The sequence below is a fragment of the Strongylocentrotus purpuratus genome, unplaced genomic scaffold (genome assembly GCF_000002235.5).
Source record: "Strongylocentrotus purpuratus isolate Spur 01 unplaced genomic scaffold, Spur_5.0 spur5_scaffold_20, whole genome shotgun sequence".
NCBI lineage: Eukaryota > Metazoa > Echinodermata > Echinoidea > Camarodonta > Strongylocentrotidae > Strongylocentrotus > Strongylocentrotus purpuratus.
The window spans coordinates 29001369-29028589 of NW_022145606.1; the positions used below are offsets into that span (position 1 = coordinate 29001369).

The 27221-nt window shown below is 37.3% G+C and overlaps 4 protein-coding genes across 13 annotated transcripts; 2 read left to right on the forward strand and 2 right to left on the reverse strand.

The window, feature by feature from the left end:
- Positions 1–613: 613 nt before the first annotated feature.
- On the reverse strand, positions 614–26476 carry LOC115927353 (Y' element ATP-dependent helicase YPR204W-like). Of its 3 annotated transcripts, XM_030993141.1 has the most exons (7): positions 26193–26476; positions 6315–6551; positions 4861–4920; positions 3468–4010; positions 3078–3359; positions 1138–1152; positions 614–913 (listed from the first exon to the last, which is right to left on the reverse strand). In XM_030993141.1, exons 2-7 carry the CDS (start codon positions 6537–6539, stop codon positions 896–898), a joined length of 1143 nt encoding a protein of 380 aa, XP_030849001.1. In that variant the 5' UTR covers positions 6540–6551; positions 26193–26476; the 3' UTR covers positions 614–895. The 3 variants fall into 3 exon arrangements, with proteins under 3 accessions (XP_030849001.1, XP_030848998.1, XP_030849000.1); XM_030993138.1 differs by having other exon boundaries at positions 3078–4010; XM_030993140.1 differs by lacking the exon at positions 1138–1152 and having other exon boundaries at positions 614–928; positions 3078–4010.
- LOC115917974 (putative RNA polymerase II transcriptional coactivator) lies at positions 11319–13669 on the forward strand. Of its 4 annotated transcripts, XM_030993145.1 has the most exons (3): positions 11319–11915; positions 12288–12324; positions 12763–13669. In XM_030993145.1, exons 1-3 carry the CDS (start codon positions 11718–11720, stop codon positions 12780–12782), a joined length of 255 nt encoding a protein of 84 aa, XP_030849005.1. In that variant the 5' UTR covers positions 11319–11717; the 3' UTR covers positions 12783–13669. The 4 variants fall into 3 exon arrangements, with proteins under 4 accessions (XP_030849005.1, XP_030849002.1, XP_030849004.1 ...); XM_030993142.1 differs by having other exon boundaries at positions 12288–13669; XM_030993143.1 differs by lacking the exon at positions 11319–11915 and having other exon boundaries at positions 12049–12324.
- LOC115927354 (putative RNA polymerase II transcriptional coactivator) lies at positions 17509–19370 on the forward strand. Of its 3 annotated transcripts, XM_030993150.1 has the most exons (3): positions 17509–17842; positions 18213–18249; positions 18689–19370. In XM_030993150.1, the coding sequence occupies exons 1-3, from the start codon at positions 17645–17647 to the stop codon at positions 18706–18708; spliced, it is 255 nt and encodes an 84-aa protein (XP_030849010.1). In that variant the 5' UTR covers positions 17509–17644; the 3' UTR covers positions 18709–19370. The 3 variants fall into 3 exon arrangements, with proteins under 3 accessions (XP_030849010.1, XP_030849009.1, XP_030849008.1); XM_030993149.1 differs by lacking the exon at positions 18213–18249 and having other exon boundaries at positions 17521–17842; XM_030993148.1 differs by lacking the exon at positions 18689–19370 and having other exon boundaries at positions 17546–17842; positions 18213–18607.
- LOC752530 (putative RNA polymerase II transcriptional coactivator) lies at positions 19613–22513 on the reverse strand. Of its 3 annotated transcripts, XM_030993147.1 has the most exons (3): positions 21354–22513; positions 20947–20983; positions 19613–20507 (listed from the first exon to the last, which is right to left on the reverse strand). In XM_030993147.1, the coding sequence occupies exons 1-3, from the start codon at positions 21549–21551 to the stop codon at positions 20488–20490; spliced, it is 255 nt and encodes an 84-aa protein (XP_030849007.1). In that variant the 5' UTR covers positions 21552–22513; the 3' UTR covers positions 19613–20487. The 3 variants fall into 3 exon arrangements, with proteins under 3 accessions (XP_030849007.1, XP_030849006.1, XP_001179446.2); XM_030993146.1 differs by lacking the exon at positions 20947–20983 and having other exon boundaries at positions 21354–22510; XM_001179446.4 differs by having other exon boundaries at positions 19613–20983; positions 21354–22498.
- Positions 26477–27221: the final 745 nt, after the last annotated feature.

The window sequence follows — 27221 nt, forward strand, 5'->3', positions numbered from 1 at the left end:
ACTTTTAAAAACCCAACCACCGCATAAAATAGTCCCGCGCGGACCAGTCGAGTTAAACAGCTGACGAATCAACACGTATATACTAGGGCAATAAAATAGTTCCAACGAGAAAGAACCTACTAGCCGCCTGAAACTGCATATTGACATATGATTGAAATCATGCATCTTCGCTCGTGAGCACGCGATGCAAAGACAAATTCCATTCAAGGACATGTTCAATACCGTAATGCACATCCGGTAGAAACAATGATCACACTATGAACATGACGGACAAAGAAAGAGGACAAAAATATACAGTTCCTCATTCTACCCTCAACAATTGCTGTGGTAGACAAAGGAACATCCCTTCACTGCTATTATGTAAAAATGTGTAGAACAGTTATCACATGCATATTCACCTGTTCTACACATTTTTACATAATAGCAGTGAAGGGATGTTCCTTTGTCAACCACAGCAATTGTTGAGGGTAGAATGAGGAACTGTATATTTTGTCCTCTTTCTTTGTCCGTTCTTTGTGACAGTGCCATTAGTGTTCGCACATGACAAAATATGATGGACATGATAATGCTAATGGCATTATTGAAAATGACTTAGATTCAATTTTTTCGAATGTCTTTGCGGTCATATTGTATGCAAATCACGCTTTGGATTTATTTAAAACAGACTGTTATTGCATTGGAATTAAAAAGGTAATTAAAGTTCCCCAAAACACACACCAACAAAACTGGATAATATAGGGCAACAACAACTACAAACAAACGATATGATGGCATTTTCACTTGCTGTTTAGGATCGTATATACAGACACGACAAACCAACCGTTGCTACCAGCCGTTTCATCTATATAGACTCCCGATGTCGCACTCATTTTTCTCGAAGTCGACGCCGGCAAGTTTAACTCTTGTACAAATCCCTGTCATCTACGATCTGTTTCGCAAAATGAAAATGGAGAGAAGTAGATATAAAATATTTCAAAAAAGAACGTTAGTGTACAAATATGTTTGTGAGGAGAAATAAAAAGATCGATGTCAGCTACGATCAGTTTCGCAAAATGAAAATGGAGAGAAGTAGATATAAAATATTTCAAAAAAGAACGTTAGTGTACAAATATTTTTGTGAGGAGAAATAAAAAGATCGATGTCATCTACGATCAGTTTCGCGAAATGAAAATGGAGAAAAGTAGATATAAAATATAAAATAAAAGAACCTTAGTGTACAAATCAATCTTGTGGGGAGAAAGAAAAAAAAAATGGTATTTGGGTCTGTTTTAATTGACGAAAAGAAGGGTGAATAATTATAGACCAATTATTTTAGTCTCTCTTGCGTGCCTTTGTTTCTTTATTTTAAAGCATTTATCTCATTTAACGTGCGTGGGTGTGAGAATAGGGAAGAGTGCTTAGCAATTCACATATCATCATCCAATTTCCGTCATCTTTCTTTCTCTCACTTTTTCATATATTTATTTTCGATGAGGGTTTAGGGGAACAGGAGGGGGGGCGGTCCCCTCGTTAAAATACGTATCTAATGGAATAAGAACCATATACCACATTGCATTTTAGAAATTGAGGTTTCCGAGGAAAGGGCGGCCGGAAGAAATATGAAAAAGAAGAAAAAATGACCTTCCACCGCATAAGCTAAAAACTAGAATAACATACACACACCCATGCGTACGCACACACACAAATATATTTAGAGAGAGAGAGAGAGAGAGATGGATATGTATTTTACATGCTTTTTTTGTAAAGGTATTGCTCGCTTGTATCAGAAACAAGTCATCATAAAACATTCGTTTCATACTTAAAAATAACCTCAACACCATTTCACTATCTATTTTAATTCGATGCTTTAAAAAAAATCTTATTGAACCTTATTATGACATTTCATAGCAGGAAATATAAGTTTTTGTTTTGTTGTCATCATTAATTCATCATCATTATCATTATTATTATATTTTTAATTATGACTTCGTTTTATTTTATTCGATAGTAAAAATGATGATTCGCCTAATGGCATTAAGTTTGTCAAATATTACGAATATTTGTATCAATATCACTATATTGGCAAAAGTAATAATGTAAGGCAGAAGTAAATGATGAAAAATTAAAGAATTACAATAATATTTTAAGACGGGCAGCAGTGTTCTAAATAGTCCTCAAATAGTTTGCATAAGTTACACAGACCAAATTCTTTTAAAAGCACGTTTAATTTAGACATTCGTATATACCTTTACTGTTTAATACATAACTTCAGCGCGGAGACATGCAGTTATTCAACACAAATATTTTACTTTCTTACCCATTCTTCCGGTAACTGAGAGCGATTTAAACAAAACGAAAGTTTTGATAATTAGGTTTTGGTTTTAATATGTTTAATAAGAACGGCAGAAGCTATTAAGCAAATAACTACCGTTGGTGAAGGTGATGGAACAAACCGTCATTTTAGAGCAACAAGTCATCTATTAACAGCTAGCAAACGGTGTACGATACGTACAGTGCATGCAGTACTTTACAAGAAAGTGCGTTGCACTGTGTAGATAGTACTATCTACACAGTGCAACGAACTTTTCTTCTCCCATCAATGACGGTCGAATTATCTTTCATCATGTGATTTACTTTTGTCCAATCGTAGAGCAAGATTCTTAGTATGTGGAATATAATATTTAATATATTTACGCACCTCATACATCGGAGAGATGGGAACAAAATGCAAATGATATAAACAAAAAGACGAAGATATTATGGAAGCAATCGTAATTTGAAGAGGGAGGGAATACGAATAAGTAATAAAGACAGCAGTGTATGAATCTTGAAAAGTTAAAATACATGTTAGAAAATGGGTTATATAAACAGGGATATAATTAGAAGGAAAAAATGTAGTTTCATATGTAAACTAGCTATAACAAAATGAGAAAAAAAAAATCTCAATAGAGAACGAAAAAGAAAATGATGGAGATGAAAACATCAACTGCGTTTACTGAATTAAAGAGTTGCTATATTGCGGGGAAAAGAATTAAACCCCCAAAATGAGGAAAAGACAAAAAGAAATATTGTGGAAAAGCAATGAAACAATTCCTCACCTCTGATCTCTCCGGACAACAGCACGCTATACAGAATATGAAGAGGCAGAAAAAGATGAAAATGAAGGCGAAGATACTAATTATCCCGAAAGGAGCCATAATTAATAACCATTCATCGTAATCTATCGGTTCCCGCGTGGGAGCATAGACAGTCGCATTCCCAGTTGAATTCCCAGTTGTATAGTACCCTGTAGTCATAATTGATGTCGAGTCGCTCGTGTTAACTGTACTGTTGCCATCGGGGGTAGTAGATACGGCATCCGTGCTATTGTCTGAAGTCATGTTTGATGACGTCATATTGGCACCACCTGCGTCCATTGTCTCATTGGATGTAGAGTTACTGCTGGCGGTTGCGTTTGTTGATGTGGTTTCATTAGCTGATGACGTCATGTTTGATGACGTCATATTGGCACCACCTGCGTCCATTGTCTCATTGGATGTAGAGTTACTGCTGGCAGTTGCGTTTGTTGATGTGGTTTCATTAGCTGATGACGTCATGTTTGATGACGTCATATTGGAACCACCAGCGTCCATTGTCCCATTTGATGTAGAGTTACTGCTGGCGGTTGCGTTTGTTGATGTGGTTTCATTAGCTGATGACGTCATGTTTGATGACGTCATATTGGAACCACCAGCGTCCATTGTCCCATTGGATGTAGAGTTACTGCTGGCGGTTGCGTTTGTTGATGTGGTTTCATTTGCTGATGACGTCATGTTTGATGACGTCATATTGGAACCATCAGCGCTCTGGGCATCTGTCACTGGCAATGGAGTTGCAGTCACGGCGATAGAAGTGGTCATATTCATGGATGTCTGCGCTGCCGGGATCTCAAGGAAATAACCGCCTTCGTAGAGCGGCCACGCTGGGACTCCTACTGTAGCCATTGAGCAGACGATGGTGAGGAGTGCCAAGATGGCGAGACCGCGTGTACTCTGTATAATAATGATAATAATAATAATAATAATAATCTTTTAAAGTCCACTCAAAATGTTATTAAGTTAAACAGAAAATGGAAATTCTTTTTGCCCAATTATTGATCGTGAGCCCGGCAGCCACTGAGCAGCGCCATATCGACGTTGCTCTATCCCCTATTGTTGAACGCCAAACAAGGTAGCAGCAACTCCCGTCTTTTGACGTCTTTTGGTATGACGCGGCCGGGGTTCGAACCCACGACCTCCCGGTTGTATAAAGATCATAATAGAGATCGTAAGGCAAATTACAAAAATAACGTGTTTCTCGTCCGGAAGGAAGAGGTAGGGTATTACTTTTTTACGATTTGTTTTCTTCCAAGATGACTGCCAGGCTAATCATAACATCAAGAGAAGAACACCATAAAGGGTTCTGGCTTAATTAGCGCAATGTGTGAATTTATATTTGAATCAAGGATTCCTGCGTAACTGTCTAAAATAAGCATGTTATCCCTTTTAAATATAGGCCTACACCTGTACTTAGGCTTGTACGTTACATTAAGCCTAAACAAAATTTAAAAATGATTTTTTTTTTTTTTTTTTTTTTTTTTTTTTTTTTTTTTTTTTTTTTTTCATAATTATAATCATCGACCATTAAGGAATTATATAAATCTGGACGTGGTTTAATTTGTGAAATGAATTGTTGATTTCAGATGAGTATAAAGAAATCGTCCTGTAAGTTTATGACAAAAATATAAGAAAAAAGAGCGCAACAGGTGAGAGAAGGATCAAGGGAAAAGAAAGAAAGAAAGAAAGAAAGCGCAATTAAGAAATTGGAGAGCTGTTGACAAGGCATAACGGGATAAATACTTACGCAGTCGTCATCACTCATCGTTTTAGCGATGTATATAGCAGCTAATCCTGTTCCCAGTGCCTAAAATCAAGAATAATACATTTATATTACACTGGATGATTCCATTTTGAAGGTACAGTAACGACTACATTATTCATAGCCCTTGTAAATTTAATGTGCTGTTATGTGTCTTTGTACGTAACTCAAGAAAGATAGATTGACTGGCTCAATAAGGGCCTTTGGTGGATACTTTTAGATGTAAGCTTTAATATATCACATTCTCAATAAACATAAATCGGGGCAAATTAATTTTTAAAAAACGTCAAGAGTTACAAAACTGGGCAACGATACGAATTTGTTTAGTAACTGTATTTACAATATGAACGTGAAGCAACAGTTTATGAAATGCTGAAACGGATGGCTCAAGACCGAGGTACTTGGAGAGACATTTGATGTAGAATTCTGTTTGAGTCACTGAACCTGTCATACTGAAAGATCACCACTGATGATGATGTACAACATATATATATATATATATATATAACAAAAGTAATGCATTTGGAAAAGCAATTAATACATTTGAAACGAAAATCATTGAGACTTCAATTTGCTATTACCGGTTCCAATTTCTTTGAAGACAAAAACATCAATTATAATAATAATAATAATAATAATAACAACATTTATAATGTTTAACATATCCATCTCTAGATATACACATGGCGCATAAAAATAATTCAATTTAATATTCAACATACTTAAGATTAAAGAAATATTAAAATGTAACTTACATTAGATCACACAACTTCATGGTGCCATGGTACATACACTATAGCCTAATTTTAAAAGTAGAAAGAGTGTTTGCCCTCCGAATAGAGAGGGGTAACTTATTCCACAAGGAAAGAGCTGCTGATGCACTTGCTCTATCCTCCCAATTTCCTTTGGTAGACCTACGTATTTAGTTAAGCCTAACAATATGTGATGAACGTAAAAAAGGGACCCGTTTCACAAAATCCTTTTTTAATGAGAAATGACAAATATCAGTAACATATCTGCTAATAATAACATATAATAATAATATTCCGTTTTGTATATAGCGCTCTATACATCGATCCAATCATGTGCCTAAGCGCTTTACAGATATATTATTACCCCGGTCATCGGATTCAGGCTTACCCGCACACAATGTAGGCATATACACATTTCCCACTCACTGGAAGCAATAATAGGAGCAAGGCTTTCAGTAGCTTATAACAACAACTGTCACTTGTCACTGATGACAAGTTTTGTGAAACGTTCCCCAGAACGAACAAATAATAGGGACTTTTAGATTCAGCACGACGAGAACGCGGACTGCCCCTTGTGATGTGACGTCACTGCCAGTGCCTTAAAAGGACGTCACATTGCCTTAATATAAAAGGGCAGCCCACGTTCTCGTCGTGCAGAATCCTAAAAGTTAATAATGTTACACTAACCACGATCCCGGTGGTGACCACCAGGTAAGCATACAGGATGTACTCGGTGAAGACATCGGGGAGGGAGATGACATCGAAGTAGAGGTCGGAGAGGAATCCGATAGCGATGCCAGCGAGGGCAAACACGGTCCCGAAGAGGAAGAGGAGGGCTCCGAAGACCTTGAGCGACCGGAGTCTGCATCCGAGCGAGTCGAAGCTACAGCAGCGGCAGCATGGTTTACACATGGTGAATGTATGCTGATGATTGAAATAAAAAAAATTGAAATTATTGAAAATATTTACTATATGTTTCTTATCTCATTAGTATGCTTCGTACATGTTTATTGTATGATATAATTGAACATAATTTTCTATTTAATTACTTGTGTTAACATTTTATTCATTGTATTCGTTATTGTTCGAATTTTTGTATCCTGAATTTGAATGATGGTGATGGTGGTGTTGATGGTGGTGGCGATGATGATGATTTTGGCGATAGTGGAAGTGATGATGATGATGATGATATATGACGATGATGGCAATAGCACATTTGCACATAGGACGAATGGTGGATGAATGGGGATGACTGGAATAGGAGGTGGAAAAACCCACAATGACATCATTATCATCATCATAAATGACGGTATCAAGAATAACAATGATATAATGATGGTAATGATGGTAATGTATATGGTAATGATGATGATAAACAGTGATTAAGATGCAATGACAGCACTTGCACAGGATGACCATGACGATGACCTTGTAGGAAAGGAAGTCATACATATAAAATAATGAAAACATTATTAATGTTAGGAGCAACGTCGATCTGGCGCTGCTCAGTGGCTGCTGGGCTCACGATCAATTGGGCAAAAAGAATTTCCGTTTCGGTTTAATAAAATTTGGAGTGGACTATTAGGCTATTATTATTATTATTAGATCAAGAAAGGTGATAACATCAATAAAAATAATGAAGATAATAATATTAATAATAATCAAAATAACTATACCGTACTTAAATAAAAATAAAATTAAAAATAAGATTAATAATAACAATGAAATATGAGAAAGACGAAGAAGAATATAAAGAATAAAAACAACAACAACAGAAACAACAACAACACTATTTATCATCGTGATTATCATTAGGCCCTACATAATCATCAAACATTCTTTCATCTATACAACCTTATCATTTTTCATTTCATTTCATTTCATTTATTTATTTAAACACGGAGGCCTACCTCAGCCCGCGGACTGTTCTTCTGTAGGGCCGTGCATATACATAAAAACATACAATATCAAAATAAAATATATACAACATAATTCAACATAATAATGGTAACATAAATATATACAAAACAAAAATAACATACACTAAAAATAAATATGAAATATTAAAAGGGGATGGGGATTACTCATTAAGGGCTCTTGGTTCCATATACTTATTTAGATTACGTTTGAAATCTATAACAGATAACTCACGTTTAAGTTCTGGTGAGATTGAGTTCCAGCATTTCGCACCGAAATAGCTGAAACTCTTTTTTTTTAAACATGTTTTTAATTTAGGTAGTACAAAATTATTGATTGAATTTCTCATATTATAATTACATTTTTTTAGTTCAAATAAATCTAGCAAGTAATTAGGACAATTATGATTAGCAATTGTATACATGTAAAGGGCATGTTTATCTCTTCTTTTTTCTAAAAAATCAAGCTTTAACTGCTGAAACAGAGAAATTGTAGAATATCTGGCATCAACTTTTAATATAATTCGGAGGGAGGGCTCTATTCTGGAGGACTTGAAGCTTCTTAACAGATTTTTTTCATAATATTTCGCCAAACCACATCACAATAGTCAAGTTTACTTTGTAATATTGTTTTATAAAACATAAGTGCAATATTCTGAGATATATAGTTCCTTATTCTTTTAAATAGGTACAGCTTTTTAATAATATCTTTTCTCAGAAAATTAACATATTCATCCCAATCGAGATTGTGATCTATTATATACCTAAGTATTTGCAATGATCTATTTGATTGAGTTTTACATCATTAATATAAATATTAATCGTTCGATTTTTAACTTTGGTTCTAGATCCAATTAACGTGACCTCACATTTTTTAGTATTGAGAAATAATTTGTTTGAATTCAACCATTTTGAAAGACGTATAAGATCAGCATTAATGACATTTTCAATAGTTTCTGTTGTTTTACCAGGGTAATATATGCATGTGTCATCAGCGTACAACGATATACTACATCTTTTAATAAAATTAGATAAATCATTAACATATATGGTAAAAAGTAGGGGGCCTAAATTGGCCCCCTGAGGAATTCCACAAATTACATTCAGTTCGTCTGATTTTACACCATTTACAACCGTGTACTGTCTTCTATCAGTCAGGTAGTTAAGGAACCATTCACAAGCCCTTTTGTCAAGTCCAATCAATTTCAGCTTATCAAGGAGGATAGCATGGTCAACCGTGTCGAAAGCCTTTTTAAGGTCGATTGTGACCATTCCAACAATGTCCCCTTTATCCAAACTATCCAACCAGTCTTCTGTGACATTCAGAAGGGCAGTCGCCGTTGAGTGCTGAGGCCTAAATCCGGATTGCTTCACGTCAATAATACTATTAGACGATAAATAACTATATAATGGATTAAAAATAAGCTTCTCGAGTATTTTTGCTATTACTGATAGTATTGAGATTGGCCTATAGTTTCCCATTTCTGACCTCTGCCCATTTTTGTGGACAGGTATAACTCTAGAGCATTTTAGCTGGGTTGGTATTTTTCCCGTTTGTATTGTTAAATTGAAAATATACGCTAAGGGTTTTGAGATGATATTAGCTACTGGTTTCAATAGAAGAGAAGGAATATTGTCACTTCCTGACGTTTTCTTAGGGGGTAAATTTTTAAGAACTTCAACTATCTGTTCTTCTGTGATATCTTCGAAGGTACATGTACAATCGTATTTTCTGATATACTCTTCAAATTGCTTATCGACAAAAGATGATTTTTCTTGCAAGGAAGGGCCAACTTCAACAAAGAATGAGTTAAAAGCATTTGCTATGTCTTTTTTGTTACGCAATTCCTTTGCATCCTTTTCAATACACTTAATTTCATCTGTAGACTTAACAGGCATTAGACGCTTAAGGGATTTCCAAACCTTTCCTGAATTTCCAGTACTTTCAACAACACTTTTAGTAATGAATGGTGCTTTTGCCTTTCTTATTTTCATTGTAATCTGGTTCCTAAGCCGTCATAACGTTCTTATGTGCTCCAAAGGTGCTTCTTCAAACGTGCTGTATAGTATTGCTGCTTTGTAGCAATTTAGCATCAAAAAAGAAGAAGAAATTAAAGAAGAAAAGCCCGCACATAATTATACTTGGTTCACTATGATTAGCTACAAAAACTGCCTGTAAACCAACTCCAAAACGAACCCTACGTGTAGCACATGTATCTAACCCTTATTCTAACTCCAATCTTAATACTGGGCTCCAGAGTTGTAGTCAAGGACTGGTTTTTCGAAACCGTCATATATATCAACCAACTGGAACACTTGTTATGGAATCAACAAAGTAACTGGGATTAATTACAGTTTCGAAAAAAATAAAAGGCACACCCAACGCAAAATTATAAAGGGATTATCCTTACAAAAAACCCAGACAGTAGTTTACTTCAAAAAAACTATAAAATTATGTGTCCTCGTACTTGATCTGTATTCTTGATAACGAGTTCGTACTGAGTCATGCATTCTTTCACCAAATACAAACATTGTTGTTCCATTGGCTACATGAACGGAGAATGCCCACATACATGACTTGTATAATAGGGCAGCGTTTCACAAAACCGTCACGAGTACAAGTTTACCGACATCCCATTGAAGTACGTGTATTAGGTTTAACACGTGTTTCAACTGGATGTCGGTGAACTTGTACCAACGACGGTTTCATGAAACGGCACCATGGTGGATAATACTATTGTGGGGGATTTAGTGGCGGAGGACGGTTTAAAAGAAAAAATCACAACAAAAGTGAGATCCGTGTTTCGATCTCGTGAAAGAAAATATGGTATGTATTCTACTACATTCAAACATGCCATGGTTGCCCACCTATCCATAAAGGCCACCTGCATAAAGCGGTCACACATACTTCCTCCCTCTAGAAGAGCGCGCCAAAGGACATATTGAGAAAGGCCACCTGTTTTAATACTTATTGTATTTCCATTGTGTGGCCTTTATGGACAGGTTTGACTGTAGAAATGTATACCCGACGCTGGGCTTCAAATCAAAATCTCCCGAATCGGACTTTGGAAAGAACGGTGGTTGAAAATCTATAAGTTTCCTTTATAAAACTTGTACTTATAGTCCCATGATCGGGCTTAACTTAATTAAAAGAAAACGGACCGAAATGTAAAACGAAACTATTGATTTGTGCTCATATCAGCAGCTGTATAGGGCCTTTGAGGGAGTTTTTAATCCGGGGGGTATTAATCCCTTTTAATCCTTAATCCTATTTAATGACTTCCATAAAACAATAGGGAAGAGGAAATGAAATTTAACGAGGTATTTCCGGTCAGGAAGTGTGTTAATTAATGCAGGTAGTCCTGTCAGGATGTGTGTGAATTAATGCAGGTAGTTTTTTCATGGAAAGGGGGGGGGGGGGGGCATCTGGGTCATAAAACTTGAATTATGAGGGTCTTTCCTCTGGAGGAAGTGTTTACATCATGGAGTCATCATCATGGGAGAGGTCTGGGGATGGACGTGTTACGGGTAGGACGGGCAATGACCAAATGACCAAAACAATGGGCCTGTGCCAGTTATGTTGTTTGTACGCAGGTACGTACGTATCCGAGCAATGAGAATGCGAGGATCCTTCTTGTTGGAGTGACGTCACCATTGTGCGTGCTTGTGATTGGATGAGGGAAAAAGGAAGGGGTGACTGAGAGGGCGTAACCTAAGGGGTGAGGTAAGGTATAAACGTCGGAGGATTCGCACCATTTTACATCATAGACATCAGCGCTAAATTAGTGAATCATGCATGAGCCATTCATAGCTAATTAGCATTAATTAAAAGAACAATAGACTAATTAAGAGCTCCTTCCCCCATTTCCATCTTGAATTAGCAATTTTTCCTCTTTGATTGTCAGAAGAGCGGAAATTTTCAGACGCTGCGAATGGATGATTTCAATTAATCGTCTTGCTTTTGATTGGTGAAAGAAGACCCATGCTTGGTGGTGATTGGGCAACTAATTAAAGGAGTGCGTTGTGGAGCATTGAGACGTGTAGTGAAGAGACTAAATATACACCAGGGTGGTGTTGAGATAAGGTATCACATTCAGCACTGAGCTACAATTCGTTCTTTGAAAGCATCTCTATAGCATATACCACACGTAGGTCTAACTCTTCATATATAACCATGATGGCCACTCGCTCACCGAAAAAGTCTACCACTACAACAGCCACCATCCACAACACTGTGTTAAACACGCCTAAGATCAGGATGATACCAGAGAACAACGCCACCAATGTCTTACATCGGGCCAGTTTTTCAATGTCTCCGGTGGAGCAGAAGAAGCTCAAACCAGCAACCCCTCCTGAACTCTTGGCAATGAGGGTAAGTGTCCATAGTCAAGTAATATACTGATTTGTTTTACAAATTCAATATATCATGTTATGCTATGTGTTATTAATTTTGATTGTAAACTTTTGTAATTCGGCTTAACGCCGCGATGAAAGTTTTATTTGAAATAAACCATTTTGAATTGATTTGATTGAATTATATTATATGTATACTCTTTAATTTAAATGTTAATACTATACCTTACTGTCTTTGAAAATAAGAGTATCTTTGCATTAATAGATGCATTGCAAGTGAACTGCGTGAGAGAAGTGAAGCATGCGTATGCATTCCAACAAACTCGATTTAAAACAATTATATTCACGGTGTTGTCTTCTTTTCTTCTTTTTTTTTGTTGTTGTATCATAGGCACAAGGTGACAGAAAATGCGAAAGTTGGATTACGGGTAAGGAAGAGGCGGGGTGTCATTTTAGTCAGGAGATAATTAACGTGGAAAAATGTAAATTTGAAGCAGGTTCGAAACCATTTCATTTGGGTGGGAAGCGTTTTGCTGTAGTCAAGAAATTCAGGGGAGTCCCATACGTGAACATTCGAGAATACTACAACACGAAAGGTACTAACAGGATGCTCCCGGGGCAGAAGGGTATCAATTTAACGGGAGAAAATTGGTGGAAATTGGTCGAGGCCAAATTTGAAATCAGCGATGCTGTTAGAGATTTGAGTAACGTGAAGAAATAGTTTTACAACTTGATGTTTTTGTTTGGGGTTTTGGTTTTTTGATAATACAACATAATAAACAAAAAGGAAGAATAAAAAAGAAATTAAAAAAAGTAGATAGTTCAAAAAATACCTGATTGACGCTCCTCCCTTTTTCCGTGACCAGGATACAATCGCCGAAAATGAATCAAAAACTTTCAAGATCCTTGCTCACTGCACATGGACAGCTATCTCCTTCACCACCACTCACACCAGAAGTCGCGATTATCGGATATTCTCCATCGAGACCCCCAGTTGTCCGCCAACTGCGGAGGCAGAATGCAGTCATAGAAGGAGTGACTACCCCAAGGGGAACAAGCAGACCTCCATCTCCATCATCCTCCTCGGGTCAGATGGAAGTAGACGTACCTGAAAAGGTCCTAGAAGTCTCCAGAAACTTAGCAGAAAGCGAGGAGATGGAGGTGGCTGCGGAGGAAGAGGAGGAGGAAGAGAAGGACGACAGACTAGACACAGATGTCAGATTGCAGGAGACGGTGACGATGGAGGCGAAAGACGGCATACATTTTCCTGTAGCACCTGTCCTACACTGTAATAGCCGTCAAGGCAGTTTCGGGTCTTATAAACGAGGCGGTGCATCAGTCGTGCACAGGATGCAGACTCAACTATCCTAGCCAGAAAGACCATGAGGACTGTATGTAGTTAGAGTGGCCAGACAAGACAGACAAGTATTTCGATGAGGCCATCACTAAGCTCACCGAGGAACGATACTTTTGCATCGTTAAATTGGTTTACATCGTGATCGTGAATAAAATGTTTGAGGAGGAGTTGGACGCTTGCGTGCATGGAAGGAGCCACACATTTGTTCACAACGAACTGAAAAAGAAGGACGTTTTGTCAATCATCATGAGCAAACTAAAGGAGCTTTAACCGGAAATTTTAAAAAGTGGATTTCGTATACCCTTTTGAAGTAATGTATCCACGTTGTTTGTTTTTTAAACAAAAATTCTTTATAATGTATGGGTTAAATAAAAGTAGCAATGACGTTTGCGAATGAAAAAAAAAATAGAACATTACTTTTGTTGCATTCTCATATTTTCGTGCAAATAGTTTTCCCGCTTGCAACCAGATTGAAGTGTATGCTGAATGTCATTGGTGATGTGCACGTGGACGTGACGATTGGGTATTGGAAGAATACGTGGGAAAGATATACTCATCCGAAGCATGAAACTGATATTAGTGGTGGTGAGAAACTATTTCGATTTGTCAAGAAAGAAGGTGTGATTGAGATGTCGAGAAAACAAATAAAGCAATGACTGGAAAGTGATGTTACCTTGGTGTTACCTATACTATTCATCGTCCGTTGTGAGACGGAAATTTATGAGAAGTAGAGTCATAGCGTATGGGATAGTTGATGTATAGCAGATGGACTTGGCGGATTTGCCACTTGAAATGACATATGTAAAGGTAGCAATAGGAAAATGATTAGACGTTATAATTTTGACAAGACACTGTGATTCGTGTCTTCGCGTAACGTCTCTTTCAATTATTCGATTATTTTACCTACTTGAGACAATGATCAGCAGTCTGATTTTTTTAAAATTTTTTTATAAGCAGTTGACACGAATTAGTTCTCTCTTTTATTAGAAATGTAAACAAATAATGATCAAACTTTTTGCACTTTTATTTATGCTATGGCGTCATTGGTTTTCTTAAGACAAGTACAAGTATTTGTCTCTTGTAATGTCTATTCAGTGTAGACACAAAGCGCGTATTGATACCAAAAAGAAGAAAAAAAAGCGATAACAATTACCAATTGAGAACAAATATAGGTTATAACAGGTTATGGAATCGCTAACTGCAAATGATTTTTTTTTTTTTTAAACAGAAACATAAATAATGTGTACGACAAAACGGCAGAGTAATTTTAAGTCTATAGACGTTATGATATTCGTATGACATACTTATATTTAATTACGTCTTGCTTTACGTTCTGCCTTATAAAGAACTTTCAAACTATGGAAACTTGTGAACCCACAGTTGATTGATTTATTATTAAATTGTTGACCACTATCTTTTGGACAAAACAAAATCAATTTCACAAACCAATAATTTTTTTTGTTTTCACTTTGAAAAATTGATGCAAAAAAAAAATGTTAACGCCTGTTCGCTTTTTTTAAAATTTGTTTTAAAAATTTTGTTTTAACTTTTTGTCAAGACGTTATTTATTTTTCTTTGAAAAAGTGTTATGACTTTTTCTTTATAAGATTGTTTTGCACGAGTCGATCATTCTCCACCTCCCCCTTTGAAGTCTTGATGTAGAACAAAAAAAAAAGCATTAGCGCCTGACTTGACGTACAAAGAGCATTTGCGCCTTTACACCTTCTTAATTTTTTTTTCTTTAAACAAAAAAAAAACTTTCTGTCATTACGTTTTAAAAAGTTTCATAATATATATATATATTTTTTTTGTAGATCATTTTGCACGAACCGATCATATTTTTTTTCTTCTTTGAAGACGTGATTCTTTAAAGGCGTTATTTCTTTTTCTTTAAAAAAGATGTATAACTTTTTCTTTAAAAGATAATTTTGCACGAATCGATCTTTTTTTCCACTTTGAAGACTTGATGCAAAAAAGTGTTAACGCCTGTACGCTTTTTAAAATTTTGTTTTAACATTTTTGTTTTGTTTTAACTTTCTGTCAAGATGCTTTTTTTTTTCTTTAAGTGTTATAACTTTTTCTTTATAAGATTATTTTGCAGGAGTCGATCATTTTTTTTTTGTTGTTGATCATTTTGCACGAACCGATCATTTTTTTTTTCCACTTTGATTCTCTCAAGACGTTATTTCTTTTTCTTTGAAATAGATTTTATACTTTTTTTTTTTAAAGATCATTTTTGCACCAACCGATCTTTTTTTTCCTACCACTTTGAAGACTAGATGCAAAAAAACAAAAAAAAAAAAAGTGTTAACGCCTGTAGACTTTTTTTTATTTGTTTTAAATTGTTTTGATTTAACTTTCTGTCAACAATGAGATGTGTCTCCGTAAAATCACGAAGACGCATCTCGCTAGGCGAGATGCTTCTACATCTCAACGCATTCTACTATGCAAGACTTGTATTGAAAGCAGATTTCTACACCTCATGTTTTTTATGTTATCTGAAATTTCTTGGCAATCGGTTTGTCGAAGAATGGAGTACCACATTTTATCTATAATATGCATACAATCCACACACCAATTTTTGTATACCTTTGGAGCTGAAAACAATTATTATTCCGAGAATTCTGTACCAATGTTCATTTATACGAGACATGCGGAACATTCCCTACTCTTAATCACAAGACCTACTAAGGTTCACTCATGTGGAGCACCCTATCGCCTGAATTACGTACAAGTATATTATCTTCATTATCATTGAAGATGTAATATGAACAGATAAGTATTGTGAATGCCCTCTGAGAAACGATTTCTGTCTTTTGATTCATATTTATATTGATATTGTATGACTGTATTGTCATATTTTGTAAACCTGTTTTTTTGGAGTTATGCTGTGTCATTGTTCTAAATCTTAGTTTTGAATATTGTTGTACTTTATTCTTGTTTCTATTGTATTATAATTTATATAATATGTTTTTTCATTATAAATGCATTTGAACTATAAAGACGGGGCCCCCTTCGAAGATCATTATTCGATATTAAAAGGGCCGTCCTGGCTATCAAAAAAAAATGACAAAAAATAAATAAAAATAAAAAATAAAATAAAAATATATACAATTCGTTTCTTAAACATGCATCCATATAAAAGTAGCTCTCAATCTTGTCGGAACTTGTACATTATTACGAGAAAAAAATTCATGTCGGGTCTGTATAGAAACAAGGAATAACGTCTTGACGGAAAGTAAAATATAAAAATAAAGTAAGAAAATGTACAGGTATTAATACTTTTTACATCAAGTCTTGAAATGGGGTTAAACATATCGAATCGTACAAAATGATCCAACAAATTATACAAAATGTTAAAGAAAAAAAAATAACGTAATGAAAGAAAGTTTTAAAAAAGAAAAAGAAAGAAAGTGTACAGACGCCTTTGAGGGAGTTTTTAATCCGGGGGTATTAATCCCTTTTAATTACTTAATCCTTTTTAATGACTTCCATAAAACAATAGGGAAGAGGAAATGAAATTTAACGAGGTATTTCCGGTCAGGATGTGTGTTAATTAATGCAGGTATTTCCTGTCAGGATGTGTGTGAATTAATGCAGGTAGTTTTTTCATGGAAAGGGTGGCATCTGGGTCATAAAACTTGAATTATGAGGGTCTTTCCTCTGGAGGAAGTGTTTACATCATGAGTCATCATCATCATGGAAGAGGTCTGGGGATGGACGTGTTACTGGTAGGACGGGCAATGACCAAATGACCAAAACAATGGGCCTGTGCCAGGTATGTTGTTTGTACGCAGGTACGTATCCGAGCAATGAGAATGCGAGGATCTTTCTTGTTGGAGTGACGTCACCATTGTGCGTGCTTGTGATTGGATGAGGGAAAAGGAAGGGGTGACTGAGAGGGCGTAACCTAAGGGGTGAGGTAAGGTATAAACGTCGGAGGATTCGCACCATTTTATATCATAGACATCAGCGCTAAATTAGTGAATCATGCATGAGCCATTCATAGCTAATTAGCATTAATTAAAAGAACAATAGACTAATTAAGAGCTCCTTCCCGCATTTCCATCTTGAATTAGCAATTTTTCCTCTTTGATTGTCAGAAGAGCGGAAGTTTTCAGACGCTGCGAATGGATGATTTCAATTAATCGTCTTGCTTTTGATTGGTGAAAGAAGACCCATGCTTGGTGGTGATTGGGCAACTAATTAAAAGAGTGCGTTGTGATTAGTCGTGGGGTGTGGTGCATTGAGACGTATAGTGAAGAGACTAAATATACACCAGGGTGGTGTTGAGATAAGGTATCACATTCAGCACTGAGCTATACAATTCGTACTTTGAAAGCATCTCTATAGCATATACCACACATAGGTCTAACTCTTCATATATAACCATGATGGCCACTCGCTCACCGAAAAAGTCTACCACTACAACAGCCACCATCCACAACACTGTGTTAAACACGCCAAAGGTCAGGATGATACCAGAGAACAACGCCACCAATGTCTTACATCGGGCCAGTTTTTCAATGTCTCCGGTGGAGCAGAAGAAGCTCAAACCAGCAACCCCTCCTGAAATCTTGGCAATGAGGGTAAGTGTCCATAGTCAAGTAATATACTGATTTGTTTTACAAATTCAATATATCATGTTATGCTATGTGTTATTAATTTTGTTTGTAAACTTTTGTAATTCGGCTTAACGCCGCGATGAAAGTTTTCTTTGAAATAAACCATTTTGAATTGATTTGATTGAATTATATTATATGTATACTCTTTAATTTAAATGTTAATACTATACCTTACTGTCTTTGAAAATAAGAGTATCTTTGCATTAATAGAAGCATTGCAAGTGAACTGCGTGAGAGAAGTGAAGCATGCGTATGCATTCCAACAAACTCGATTTAAAACAATTATATTTATGGTGTTGTCTTCTTTTCTTCTTTTTTTGTTGTTGTATCATAGGCACAAGGTGACAGAAAATGTGAAAGTTGGATTACGGGTAAGGAAGAGGCGGGGTGTCATTTTAGTCAGGAGATAATTAATGTGGAAAAATGTAAATTTGAAGCAGGTTCGAAACCATTTCATTTGGGTGGGAAGCGTTTTGCTGTAGTCAAGAAATTCAGGGGAGTCCCATACGTGAACATTCGAGAATACTACAACACGAAAGGTACTAACAGGATGCTCCCGGGGCAGAAGGGTATCAATTTAACGGGAGAAAATTGGTGGAAATTGGTCAAGGCCAAATTTGAAATCAGCGATGCTGTCAGAGATTTGAGTAACGTGAAGAAATAGTTTTACAACTTGATGTTTTTGTTTGGGGTTTTGGTTTTTTGATAATACAACATAATAAACAAAAAGGAAGAATAAAAAAGAAATTAAAAAAAGTAGATAGTTCAAAAAATACCTGATTGACGCTCCTCCCTTTTTTCCGCGACCAGGATACAATCGCCGAAAATGAATCAAAAACTTTCAAGATCCTTGCTCACTGCAGATGGACAGCTATCTCCTTCACCACCACTCACACCAGAAGTCGCGATTATCGGATATTCTCCATCGAGACCCCCAGTTGTCCGCCAACTGCGGAGGCAGAATGCAGTCATAGAAGGAGTGACTACCCCAAGGGGAACAAGCAGACCTCCATCTCCATCATCCTCCTCGGGTCAGATGGAAGTAGACGTACCTGAAAAGGTCCTTAGAAGTCTCCAGAAACTTAGCAGAAAGCGAGGAGATGGAGGTGGCTGCGGAGGAGGAGGAGGAAGAGAAGGACGACAGACTAGACACAGATGTCAGATTGCAGGAGACGGTGACGATGGAGGCGAAAGACGACATACATTTTCCTGTAGCACCTGTCCTACACTGTAATAGCCGTCAAGGCACTTTCGGGTCTTATAAACGAGGCGGTGCATCAGTCGTGCACAGGATGCAGACTCAACTATCCTAGCCAGAAAGACCATGAGGACTGTATGTGGTTAGAGTGGTCAGACACGACAGACAAGTATTTCGATGAGGCCATCACCAAGCTCACCAAGGAACGATACTTTTGCATCGTTAAATTGGTTTACATCGTAATCGTGAATAAAATGTTTGAGGAGGAGTTGGACGCTTGCGTGCATGGAAGGAGCCACAAAAAAAGTGTTATGACTTTTTCTTTATAAGATTGTTTTGCACGAGTCGATCATTCTCCCCCTCCCCCTTTGAAGTCTCATGCTTCGTATGAGTATATCTTTCCCACGTATTCTTCCAATACCCAATCGTCACGTCCACGTGCACATCACTAATGACATTCAGCATACACTTCAATCTGGTTGCAAGCGGGAAAACTATTTGCACGAAAATATGAGAATGCAACAAAAGTAATGTTCTATTTTTTTTCATTCGCAAACGTCATTGCTACTTTTATTTAACCTATACATTATAAAGAATTTTTGTTTAAAAAACAAACAACGTGGATACATTACTTCAAAAGGGTAAACGAAATCCACTTTTTAAAATTTCCGGTTAAAGCTCCTTTAGTTTGCTCATGATGATTGACAAAACGTCCTTCTTTTTCAGTTCGTTGTGAACAAATGTGTGGCTCCTTCCATGCACGCAAGCGTCCAACTCCTCCTCAAACATTTTATTCACGATTACGATGTAAACCAATTTAACGATGCAAAAGTATCGTTCCTTGGTGAGCTTGGTGATGGCCTCATCGAAATACTTGTCTGTCGTGTCTGACCACTCTAACCACATACAGTCCTCATGGTCTTTCTGGCTAGGATAGTTGAGTCTGCATCCTGTGCACGACTGATGCACCGCCTCGTTTATAAGACCCTAAAGTGCCTTGACGGCTATTACAGTGTAGGACAGGTGCTACAGGAAAATGTATGTCGTCTTTCGCCTCCATCGTCACCGTCTCCTGCAATCTGACATCTGTGTCTAGTCTGTCGTCCTTCTCTTCCTCCTCCTCCTCCGCAGCCACCTCCATCTCCTCGCTTTCTGCTAAGTTTCTGGAGACTTCTAAGGACCTTTTCAGGTACGTCTACTTCCATCTGACCCGAGGAGGATGATGGAGATGGAGGTCTGCTTGTTCCCCTTGGGGTAGTCACTCCTTCTATGACTGCATTCTGCCTCCGCAGTTGGCGGACAACTGGGGGTCTCGATGGAGAATATCCGATAATCGCGACTTCTGGTGTGAGTGGTGGTGAAGGAGATAGCTGTCCATCTGCAGTGAGCAAGGATCTTGAAAGTTTTTGATTCATTTTCGGCGATTGTATCCTGGTCGCGGAAAAAAGGGAGGAGCGTCAATCAGGTATTTTTTGAACTATCTACTTTTTTTAATTTCTTTTTTATTCTTCCTTTTTGTTTATTATGTTGTATTATCAAAAAACCAAAACCCCAAACAAAAACATCAAGTTGTAAAACTATTTCTTCACGTTACTCAAATCTCTGACAGCATCGCTGATTTCAAATTTGGCCTTGACCAATTTCCACCAATTTTCTCCCGTTAAATTGATACCCTTCTGCCCCGGGAGCATCCTGTTAGTACCTTTCGTGTTGTAGTATTCTCGAATGTTCACGTATGGGACTCCCCTGAATTTCTTGACTACAGCAAAACGCTTCCCACCCAAATGAAATGGTTTCGAACCTGCTTCAAATTTACATTTTTCCACATTAATTATCTCCTGACTAAAATGACACCCCGCCTCTTCCTTACCCGTAATCCAACTTTCACATTTTCTGTCACCTTGTGCCTATGATACAACAACAAAAAAAGAAGAAAAGAAGACAACACCATAAATATAATTGTTTTAAATCGAGTTTGTTGGAATGCATACGCATGCTTCACTTCTCTCACGCAGTTCACTTGCAATGCTTCTATTAATGCAAAGATACTCTTATTTTCAAAGACAGTAAGGTATAGTATTAACATTTAAATTAAAGAGTATACATATAATATAATTCAATCAAATCAATTCAAAATGGTTTATTTCAAAGAAAACTTTCATCGCGGCGTTAAGCCGAATTACAAAAGTTTACAAACAAAATTAATAACACATAGCATAACATGATATATTGAATTTGTAAAACAAATCAGTATATTACTTGACTATGGACACTTACCCTCATTGCCAAGATTTCAGGAGGGGTTGCTGGTTTGAGCTTCTTCTGCTCCACCGGAGACATTGAAAAACTGGCCCGATGTAAGACATTGGTGGCGTTGTTCTCTGGTATCATCCTGACCTTTGGCGTGTTTAACACAGTGTTGTGGATGGTGGCTGTTGTAGTGGTAGACTTTTTCGGTGAGCGAGTGGCCATCATGGTTATATATGAAGAGTTAGACCTATGTGTGGTATATGCTATAGAGATGCTTTCAAAGTACGAATTGTATAGCTCAGTGCTGAATGTGATACCTTATCTCAACACCACCCTGGTGTATATTTAGTCTCTTCACTACACGTCTCAATGCACCACACCCCACGACTAATCACAACGCACTCTTTTAATTAGTTGCCCAATCACCACCAAGCATGGGTCTTCTTTCACCAATCAAAAGCAAGACGATTAATTGAAATCATCCATTCGCAGCGTCTGAAAACTTCCGCTCTTCTGACAATCAAAGAGGAAAAATTGCTAATTCAAGATGGAAATGCGGGAAGGAGCTCTTAATTAGTCTATTGTTCTTTTAATTAATGCTAATTAGCTATGAATGGCTCATGCATGATTCACTAATTTAGCGCTGATGTCTATGATATAAAATGGTGCGAATCCTCCGACGTTTATACCTTACCTCACCCCTTAGGTTACGCCCTCTCAGTCACCCCTTCCTTTTCCCTCATCCAATCACAAGCACGCACAATGGTGACGTCACTCCAACAAGAACGATCCTCGCATTCTCATTGCTCGGATACGTACCTGCGTACAAACAACATACCTGGCACAGGCCCATTGTTTTGGTCATTTGGTCATTGCCCGTCCTACCAGTAACACGTCCATCCCCAGACCTCTCCCATGATGATGATGACTCATGATGTAAACACTTCCTCCAGAGGAAAGACCCTCATAATTCAAGTTTTATGACCCAGATGCCACCCTTTCCATGAAAAAACTACCTGCATTAATTCACACACATCCTGACAGGAAATACCTGCATTAATTAACACACATCCTGACCGGAAATAGCTCGTTAAATTTCATTTCCTCTTCCCTATTGTTTTATGGAAGTCATTAAAAAGGATTAAGTAATTAAAAGGGATTAATACCCCCCGGATTAAAAACTCCCTCAAAGGCCCTATACAGCTGCTCATATCCAACCTGCCCCACACATCATGGTGACTATAATGATGATGAAGATGATGTTGATTTAATAATTCAATGCAACAAAACTGTTTTTCCTTCAAATATCCCCTTCCCTGAACATTTTCTAAATACGCCTAGGACACTTCTGATCCATCTCTTGATTTAAATGTTACTCGTAACTATTCTACTGATTTTTCTCGAATTTATCTACATTCTTTTCTCTTGCTTCATATAAATTAAATATCTTTTAGTTTTGTTTTCGTTTCATCAAAACAAATTCTTATTAGCAGGACAATACCTGACAAAGTGTTGCAGCGGCGCACGAAACGTCGTGATCTTTTGATCCCTTGTTGACCACACATTGCGAGACAAACGGATGTCACGAGCGATATTATTTTCGATATTCGTTAGTCTTTCATATTTTATTGAAAGCAATACAAATCCACCCAGACCGTGTTTACCTTCTCCACTTGTACATTCCTTTGAAAGCCAACGATTTGTTACTATATCAATAATCCTTTGTTTGTATTGTGTACTGAATTCGAAATGTCACGGGTTCATGGTAATTATTGTAACCTTTTCTTGTAGTCTCCAGGGGGGCGTTTCACAAAACTTGTCATCAGTGACAAATGACAGTTGTTGTTATAAGCTACTGAAATCCTTGCTTCTGATTAGTTATCAGCAGATTTGTCACTCATTTTTGTCATTTGTCATTGAAAAAAGGCTTTGTGAAACGGACCCCAGATCTTATTGACTCTATACTCTACTTCAGAGTGTTCAATCAAAACTATTTGAGTTCTCCTTGTCATTTGAAAAGGTTACTGTAAATCCTTTATTGACACACCGCTTAAATTATACCTATATATATTTACACAGTGTTTTTTTTTATGTAGGCCTACACGTAACAAATGGACGCCCCTCGTCATTTAGTTATGTATTAATTTATATAGTTACCAGGGGAAATACACGGGGCTCGGGACGAATTAGCCCCCGAAATGCCCAAAAGAGCCCCCGAAAGTCATAAAAGGGCCCAAAAAAATTTGCATAGAGTTTAATGCAAAACAAATTAAAGAGTGCTATTTTCATGCAAGCAAGCTTGAAAAGTAGCCCCCGAAATGACTTAACATATATTTCTGTAGTAGACTTTTCAGCTAGCAAACAATTTCAATGAATGAACGAGGATTTGATTTATAATAAAAGTAAATGTACGAAACACATACAAATGCTGGTCTTCCACAATGCTCAGTTTACATTATTGAAAGAAAAGCAAAGACATTAGTTAATTTAAGTTTTACACGTTATGATAACGTGCACAACTTAAAGTATCTCGTCAAAGTTTACCCAATGACTTTTCTTTGTACACACATAAAAAAGGAGAATATATAAAAGAAATGGAATCTCCTCCCATTAAGCAACATAATTTATCAGATATCAAAATAACATTACAAAAAAAATACAGGCACAGTCATATCATGGGTACGTACGTACATGGTTATATCCACAATAACACGGTCGTGTATTCCTAAATTGTCGTCAAAACTTACCGAATGGCTTGTTTTTGTACAGACAAACAAAATAGAAAGATCAAATAAAATGGAACCTAGCTACTTCTCATTGAAATAAAAAGTCGGATATCAAAGAAGGAATCGAAAAAGAAGAAAATGCAGGCACAATCGTACAGTGTATATATATATCCAGGTTTCCAGTAGGAGTAGGAATCTATTCCTATGTTTTAGCCAAAATTTACCCAATGGCTTTTCTCTGTACCCACATAAAAAACGGAAATATCAAATGAAATTGAAGCCCCTCCTCTTTTAAACAAAAATCGAATATCAAAATAGAAATAAATAAAGAAGAAAAATGCAGGCACAGTTATATCCACATGTGCATTCTTTAATTTTCGTCCAACTCACCAAATGGCTTTTCTTTGTACAGACATACAAAATAGAAAGATCAAATAAAGTGGAACCTCCTCCTCATAACAAGAAAAAGTCGGATATCAAAGTTGGAATCAAGAAAAAGAAGAAAACAGACATACAGTGTATTTATTGACATGTACCAGTACGATCGAGTAGGAATCTATTCCTAAAAATTGGTCAAAAATTTAAAATTTACCCAATGGCTTTTCTTTGTAACCACTTAAAAGACAGAAACATCGAATAAAAAGTGGAAAACCCCTCCTCATTAGAATAAAATCAGATGTCGAAATAGGAATCAGAGCCCGGCCCCCAAATCAGTGTTATTAAGGGTACGCATATGCGTGTTCCCAGCACCCCCCTTTCAGCATAAGTCCGGTGTACGAGAGCCGGAGAGTTTGGGGACACGATATGGTATCCCTCCATTCACGGGGGGGGGGGGGGGGGGGGGGCTATCAGATATCGAAATAGGAATCAGGGAAGAAGAAAAATACAGGCACATGCAGTCATAATAATTATGTACCGAGAGCAGTATAGGCGTACAGACCTTCGACATACTGTAGGTTAATCGTAAGATTATTTCTATGAAACGGCTTAAAAACATTCCTCAGCGATGGTAATAACAAAGAAGATCAGCTAATCCCTTTTATTGCCTCCCAGATTCTGAGAGAGTCTTTTGAACTCTGGCATCTTTGTAAAATGCATGGATGACCCCTGTAATAATCACATTCATGGATCGAAGAAGGTTAGTAGAACCAGGCGCGTACGTAGGGGGGGGGGGGTTAACCCCCCCCCCCTTAGGTAATTTTTATGTATGTAAACCCCCCTAAAAAACCTAACCCCTCCCCCCCCTTTTGATTTTTTTTTTTTTTTTTTTTTATAAAAAAAAAAAAAAAAAAAAAAAAAAAAAAATATGCCCCCCGCTTATTCAGCGGTCGGCTGAGTCGTTGCGAAATTTTCGGACCGATTTATAAATGTTAACTTTGAAAAAAATCCTGCGTACGGGGCTGAGTAGAACGATACACGTTTCTGCTTGACTTGTGATACGTGAGCGTGAAATGTTAAAGTTAAAACACCCTCCAAACCAGCTCTTTAACTTGCGTTCAAAAACTCACAACTATAATAAAAACTAAGTATTCCCACATCCAGGCTCTCATCTATCGCAAAACGTTTTAAAGTGGCTGCTTCGAAAGCACTATTCCACTTTACATCAGAAGATTAACCCGTCTTGCCACTTGCTTATTAACAAATCCATCCATTCATTCACTACTTCCCTCGGTGATATAAAACGTGTTCCAATTTCTTCAAATACGACTTTTTAAGCACTACATGATTTTTATCATACTGTATACTCGGCCTGATTGCGGGTGTGCAGGTGGACCGATACACCGGGGTTTCCCCCCTACTATATACGAATAGTGCAGTGGGTTCTTAACGTGCAAGTGTGGTGACTTTCCTGTATGAGAATAAATTGTCATTGTCATTGTACGCGGGGCCTCCATTTAACGTCATATCCGAGAGACGGAGTGTCTTCCACTACTTAACCTGCGTCTATGAAACAAGGGGAGGGGCACGTTAACATAAAACGCAGGCTTCAGTCACCCACCTGCGTGGGATTCGAACCCGAGATCTTTGGTCCGATAGGCAGACATTTACCGACTGAGCCAACCGCAACTCCTTGATCGAAATATACCACAAACTTGCAAAGATCACGAATCCAAATAATGTATAACACAAGTAAACTTACCAACTCCCCTGGCTTAACACTTATGTACTTCCAACAGTTGTCTGATGGTTAGCGGCGTTAATTCTCCTTGTCAACATAAATCACCAGGTAATGAAATTATGATATAATGCAGTAATGAGTTTCCGATTGCGTTCAAATCAGATCCGGGAAAAGCGAAAGCGAGAGATCAGGAAAGTTTTGAGGTACCGGTACTGCGTTCGAAGCGTATACAATCATGTACTCCCATGTACTGCGTACGACTTGCATGCACCGTAGTGAATCTTATTTCCCCCCGCAATGGGGATCGGAAAGAAGAGAAAAATCTCGGCAGCCGACATTCTTTTGTAATTCTGCCTCCAGCCGGATCACACACACAGAGAAGGTATTACAACACGGGTTAGCACACACAAGCAATACATACACACAAATCGTCTTTACGCTGGGATGTATGTGTATTACTTTTATCCAATATCCATTCAGTTCCATTGAAGCGTGTTTACTTGTTATTGTGACGCCACAAATCTCAATTGAGACTAAAAAGCATTTACACTAAATAGGCCGCACCCTCTACTTCATATTATATCACACAATGGTTACGAGTATTCTCAAGGAGAAATTTACAGTTGTTAGTATTATTTGTATATTTAAAGGGATTGGCCGCAAAAATATCGGTACCATTCACGGCCGGTGTTTATGCATGACGTCACAGTCCATTTTACATATTGACCAAGAAGAGTATAAACTGTCTTGTATTTTCCCATCTGTTTCTTTCCTTCATTCGTGTTCTCCTCCTTTATAATTTTGTCTCTCTTTCCTCTCTACATAATGATCTCATTTCCTGTCTGTCAGGGCCGGTGTCCACCCCCCCCCCCCTCTCTCTCTTTCTCTCTCTCTCATAGGTGTTACCTGTCCGTATCATCAGTGTGATTGACGTATAACAATGGTGATTAAACCCTGTTTCTATATAGCCATTCCAGGGGGGCGTTTCATGTAACAATTAGTCGGTGGTTTTCACCGACTAATATTATGTTCACCGACAATTTAGTCAGC

Coding starts and splice junctions, on each gene's coding strand:
- LOC115927353 (XM_030993140.1), bottom strand. CDS start 6,539: ATGTGTAAACCATGCTGCCGCTGCTGTAGCTTCGACTCGCTCGGATGC. Junction 4,921..6,314: donor TGGTCACCACCGGGATCGTG/GTTAGTGTAACA, acceptor TCTTGATTTTAG/GCACTGGGAACAGGATTAGC. Junction 929..3,077: donor GTTGTCCGGAGAGATCAGAG/GTGAGGAATTGT, acceptor TTTGCGAAACAG/ATCGTAGATGACAGGGATTT.
- LOC115917974 (XM_030993142.1), top strand. CDS start 11,718: ATGATGGCCACTCGCTCACCGAAAAAGTCTACCACTACAACAGCCACC. Junction 11,916..12,287: donor CTGAACTCTTGGCAATGAGG/GTAAGTGTCCAT, acceptor GTTGTATCATAG/GCACAAGGTGACAGAAAATG.
- LOC115927354 (XM_030993148.1), top strand. CDS start 17,645: ATGATGGCCACTCGCTCACCGAAAAAGTCTACCACTACAACAGCCACC. Junction 17,843..18,212: donor CTGAAATCTTGGCAATGAGG/GTAAGTGTCCAT, acceptor GTTGTATCATAG/GCACAAGGTGACAGAAAATG.
- LOC752530 (XM_001179446.4), bottom strand. CDS start 21,551: ATGATGGCCACTCGCTCACCGAAAAAGTCTACCACTACAACAGCCACC. Junction 20,984..21,353: donor CTGAAATCTTGGCAATGAGG/GTAAGTGTCCAT, acceptor GTTGTATCATAG/GCACAAGGTGACAGAAAATG.